Source organism: Sapajus apella, unplaced genomic scaffold (genome assembly GCF_009761245.1).
Source record: "Sapajus apella isolate SASKATOON/1434 unplaced genomic scaffold, GSC_monkey_1.0 scaffold17, whole genome shotgun sequence".
Taxonomy (NCBI): domain Eukaryota; kingdom Metazoa; phylum Chordata; class Mammalia; order Primates; family Cebidae; genus Sapajus; species Sapajus apella.
The window spans coordinates 14529496-14534434 of NW_022436957.1; the positions used below are offsets into that span (position 1 = coordinate 14529496).

A 4939-nucleotide genomic window follows, 5' to 3' on the forward strand; every position below is an offset into this window, starting at 1 on the left:
CTGGTCTCAAACTCCTGATCTTGTGATCTGCCCACCTCGGCCTCCCAAAGTGCTGAAATTACAGGAGTAAGCTAAGCACTGGCCAGCTCTTTTTTTTTTTTTTTTTTTTTAATTTGATGTCTTTTCACAAAGCATCAGCATTTCCTATATTCACCCACTCAGCGGATAGTGTTTAGCCTCAGCAAACAAAGCATTAATATCCAACATAGAATGACACTCTTTAAATTTTGAAATCTCTTGTTCCAATGTGTCGACAATAAAACTTGGTTCTGTGTGAGTTCCTGGAGGGCTTGTTTTGATCTCTGCAGATCCGGCAGGTAATGAGAAAGCAATCCTGCCGCCAGTTGCTCTGCAGCTTTGTCTTATAGTCAAGTCCTCTGTTAACCCTTCATCTGCAGAAGTGTCACTTAAATCCCACATGGGTTCCCAGACCTCCAGGCTGTTGGGTAGCCTTATCAGGGCCCCATCCAGGGACGATGGCCCAAGGACACTCATGTCCCTCCAGCTAGGAACAGAGAAGGGGCCTCACCTGCTTTTAATAGAAAATAATGAAAGAGATCTCTTAACCTTTTAGGTAATTGGCCTAGGGAACAAAAATTATATTTTTTAGCAAAATAATTTCCTGTGCTTTGTATTTTCTTTTTTTTTATTTAAGTTCTGCGGTACATGTGCAGAACATGCAGGTTCATTACATAGGTATACAGGTGTCACGGTGATTTGCGTCCATTGCTCAGTCATGTACATTAGGTATTTCTCCTAATGCTATCCCTCCCCTAGCCCCCCACCCCACAACAGGCCCCGGTGTGTGATGTTCCCCTCCCTGTGTCCATGTGTTCTCATTGCTCAGCTCCCACTTATGAGTGAGAACATGTGGTGGTTGGTTTTCTGTTCTTGTGTCAGTTTGCTGAGAATGATGGTATCCAGCTTCATCCATGTCCCTGCAAAGGACATGAATTCATCATTTGTTATGGCTGCACAGTATTCCATGGTGTATGTGTGCCACATTTTCCCTGTCCAGTCTATCATTGGTGGGCATTTGGGTTGGTTCCAAGTCTTTGCTATTGTAAACAGTGCCGCAATAAACATACGTGTGCATGTGTCTTTATAATAGAACGATTTATAATCCTTTGGGTATATACCCAGTAATGGGATTGCTGGGTCAAATGATATTTCTAGTTCTAGATCCTTGAAGAATCACCACACTGTTTTCCACAATGGTTGAACTAATTTACACTCCCACCAACAGTGTAAAAGCATTCCTATTTCTCCACATCCTCTCCAGCATCTGTTGTCTCCTGACTTTTTATTGATGGCCATTCTAACTAGCATGAGATGGTATCTCATTGTGGTTTTGATTTGCATTTGTCTAATGACCATTGATGATAAGCTTTTTTTCCTATGTTTGTTGGCTGCATACATGTCTCCTTTTGAGAAGTGTCTGTTTATATCCTTCGCCCACATTTTGATGGAGTTGTTTTTTTTTTTTTTTTCCTGTAAATTTGTTTAAGTTCTTTGTAGATTCTGGATAATAAGCCCTTTGTCGGATGGAGAGATTGCAAAAATTTTCTCCTATTCTGTAGGTTGCCTGTTCACTCTGATGATAGTTTCTTTTGCTGTGCAGAAGCTTTTGAGTTTAATTAGATTCCATTTGTCTGTTTTGGCTTTTCTTGATATTGTTTTTGGTGTTTTAGTCATGAAGTTTTTGTCCATGCCTATGTCCTGAATGGTATTGCCTAGGTTTTCTTCTAGGGATTTTATGGTTTTAGGTCTTAAATGTAAGTCTTTAATTCATCTTGAGTTAATTTTTGTATAAGGTGTAAGGAAAGTATCCAGTTTCAGCTTTCTGCATATGATTAGCCAGTTTTCCTAACACCATTTATTGAATAGGGAATCCTTTCCCCATTGCTTGTTTTAGTCAGGTTTGTCAAAGATCAGATGGTTGTAGCTGTGTGGTGTTATTTCTGAGGCCTCTGTTCTGTTCCATTGGTCTATATATTGTTTTGGTATTATTATTATTATTATTATTTTGCTTTGAATTGATTTGGCTATGTGGGCTCTTTCTGGTCCCATATGAAGTTTAAGGTGGTTTTTCCAATTCTGTGAAGAAAGTCAATGGTAGCTTGATGGGGATAGCATTGAGTCTATAAATTACTTTGGGCAGTATGGCCATTTTCATGATATTGATTCTTCCTAACCATGAGCATGGAATGTTTCTCCATCTGTTTGTGTCCTCTCTTATTTCCTTGAGCAGTGGTTTGTAGTTCTCCTTGAAGAGGTCCTTCACATCCCTTGTAAGTTGTATTCCTAGCTATTTTATTCTCTTTGTAGCAATTGTGAATGGGAGGTCACTCATGATTTGGCTGTAGACAAATCATGAGTGAACTCCCATTCACAATTGCTGCAAAGAGTTATTGGTGTATAGGAATACTTGTGATTTTTGTATCCTGAGACTTTGCTGAAGTTGCTTATCTGCTTAAGGAGCTTTGGGCTGAGACGATGGGGTCTTCTAAATAGACAATCATGTTGTCTGCAAATAGAGACAATTTGACTTCCTCTTTTTGTAATTGAATACCCTTTATTTCTTTCTCTTCCCTGATTGCCCTGGCCAAAACTTCCAATACTATGTTGAATAGGAGTGGAGAGAGAGGGCATCCTTGTCTTGTGCCAGTTTACAAAGGGAATGCTTCCAGTTTTTGCTCATTCAATATGATGTGGGCTGTGGGTTTGTCATAAATAGCTCTTATTATTTTGAGATATGTTCCATCAATACCTAGTTCATTGAGAGCTTTCAGCATGAAAGGCTGTTGTCGAATTTTGTCAAAGGCCTTCTCTGCATCTATTGAGATAATCACGTGGTTTTTGTTTATGTGATAGATTACATTTATTGATTTGAGTATGTTAAACCAGCCTTGCATCCTAGGGATGAATCTGACTTGATCGTGGTGGATAAGCTTTATGATGTGCTGCTGGATTTGGTTTGCTACTATTTTATGGAGGATTTTCACATCGAGTTCATCAGTGAAATTGACCTGAAATTTTATTTTTTTTTTTTGTCTCTGCCAGGTTTTGGTATCAGGATGATGTTGGCCTCATAAAATGAGTTAGGGAGGATTCCCTCTTTTTCTATTGTTTGGAATAGTTTCAGAAGTAATGGTACCAGCTCCTCTTTGTACCTCTGGTAGAATTTGGCTGTGAAACTGTCTGGTCTTGGTCTTTTTTGGTTGGTAGGCTATTAATTGCTGCCTCAATTTCAGAACTTGTTATTAGTCTTTTCAGGGATTCGCCTTTTTTCTGGTTTGGTCTTGGGAGGGTGTAATTGTCCTGGAATTTATCCATTTCTTCTGAGTTTTCTGGTTTATTTGCATAGGGGTGTTTATAATAATTTCTGATGGTAGTTTGTATTTCTGTGGGATCGGTGGTCTCTCCTTATCATTTTTTATTGCATCTGCTTGATTCTTCTCTTTTCTTCTTTATTTGTCTGGCTATCGGTCTATCTATTTGGTTGATCTTTTCAAAAAAAAACCAGCTCCTGGATTCATTTTTTTTTTTTTTTTTTATGAAGGGTTTTTTTTGGTCTCTATTTCATTCAGTTCTGCTCTGATCTAGGTTATTTCTTGTCTTCTGCTAGCTTTTGAATTTGTTTGCTCTTGCTTCTCTAGTTCTTTTAATTGTGATGTTAGCATGTCAATTTTAGATATTTCCTGCTTTCTCTTGTGAGGATTTAGTGCTATAAATTTCCCTCTACACACTGCTTTAAATGTGTCCCAGAGATTCTGGTACATTGTGTCTTTGTTCTCATTGGTTTCAAAGAACATCTTTATTTCTGCCTTCATTTCATTATTTATCCAGTAGTCATTCAGGAGCAAGTTGTTCAGTTTCCATGTTGCTGTGCAGTTTTGAGTGAATTTTTAAATCCTGACTTCTAATTTGATTGCACTGTGATCTGAGAGACTATTTGTTGATTTCCATTCTTTTGCATTTGCTGAGTAGTGTTTTATTTCCAATTATGTGGTCAATTTTAGAATAAGTGCAAGGCAGTGCTGAGAAGAATGTAAATTCTGTGGATTTGGGGTGGAGAGTTCTGTAGATGTCTATTAGGTCGGCTTGGTCAGAGCTGAGTTCAAGTCCTGGATATCCTTGTTAATTTTCTGTCTCATTGATCTGTCTAATATTGACAGTGGGCTGTAAAGTCTCCCACTGTTATTGTGTGGGAGTCTAAGTCTCTTTGTAGGTCTCTAAGAACTTGCTTTATGTATCTGGGTGCTCCTGTATTGGGTGCGTATATATTTAGGATCATTAGTGTAAGGCCGGCTGCCTTGCAGAGGGTTAAATGGACACATCCATCTCTCTCCGTGCCTGATAACTGCGTCATTACCCAAGCTCGTTATCTGGCCTTGCCGCACGGCTTCTCCGCACCCGCCTCCGCATACCAGACCCAGGCCCACATTCGGCACTAAATTATGCATTCAACCCCCAGCCTGCTGTTGATAAACCCTGCAGGAAAATTTTTTTTTAAAGAAGTCCCATCAGACCCTGCCCAGTGGCAGTCTGCTCTGTATGCCCCCGGAAGGCCTGCCTACCCATAACCACTAGCTCCAGGTATTTCCTGCTTCTTAATAGCCAATAAGATTGCCTTCACTTTGTTTCCCCAACAGTCAATCAAGGCCTACCAACCCAAGGTCCCGCCCACCTACCCATAACCACTAGCTCCAGGAATTTCCTGCTTCTTAATAGCCAATAAGATTGCCTTCACTTTGTTTCCCCAACAGCCAATCAAGGCCCACTTACCCAAAGTCCCGCCTGCTTATCAATTGCAACTAGTTTCAGGTACTTCCTGCTTCCTGACAGCCAATAAAATTGCCTTTGCTTTGTTTCCCCAATAGCCAATCAATTGCCTTCCCTCCCCATAAAACCCCATGACCTAAACAGCTGGGTGTGA

At 39.9% G+C, this 4939-nt stretch overlaps 1 protein-coding gene across 1 annotated transcript in view; it reads left to right on the plus strand.

Moving 5' to 3' along the window:
- Positions 1-4700, plus strand: part of PPEF1 (protein phosphatase with EF-hand domain 1) — a 123175-nt gene extending 118475 nt beyond the window's left edge. Inside the window, exon 15 of the mRNA XM_032285842.1 lies at positions 4656-4700. Coding sequence (XP_032141733.1) covers positions 4656-4700 — 45 coding nt within the window. The remainder of the gene's footprint in view (positions 1-4655) is intronic.
- The last annotated feature ends 239 nt before the right edge of the window (positions 4701-4939 follow it).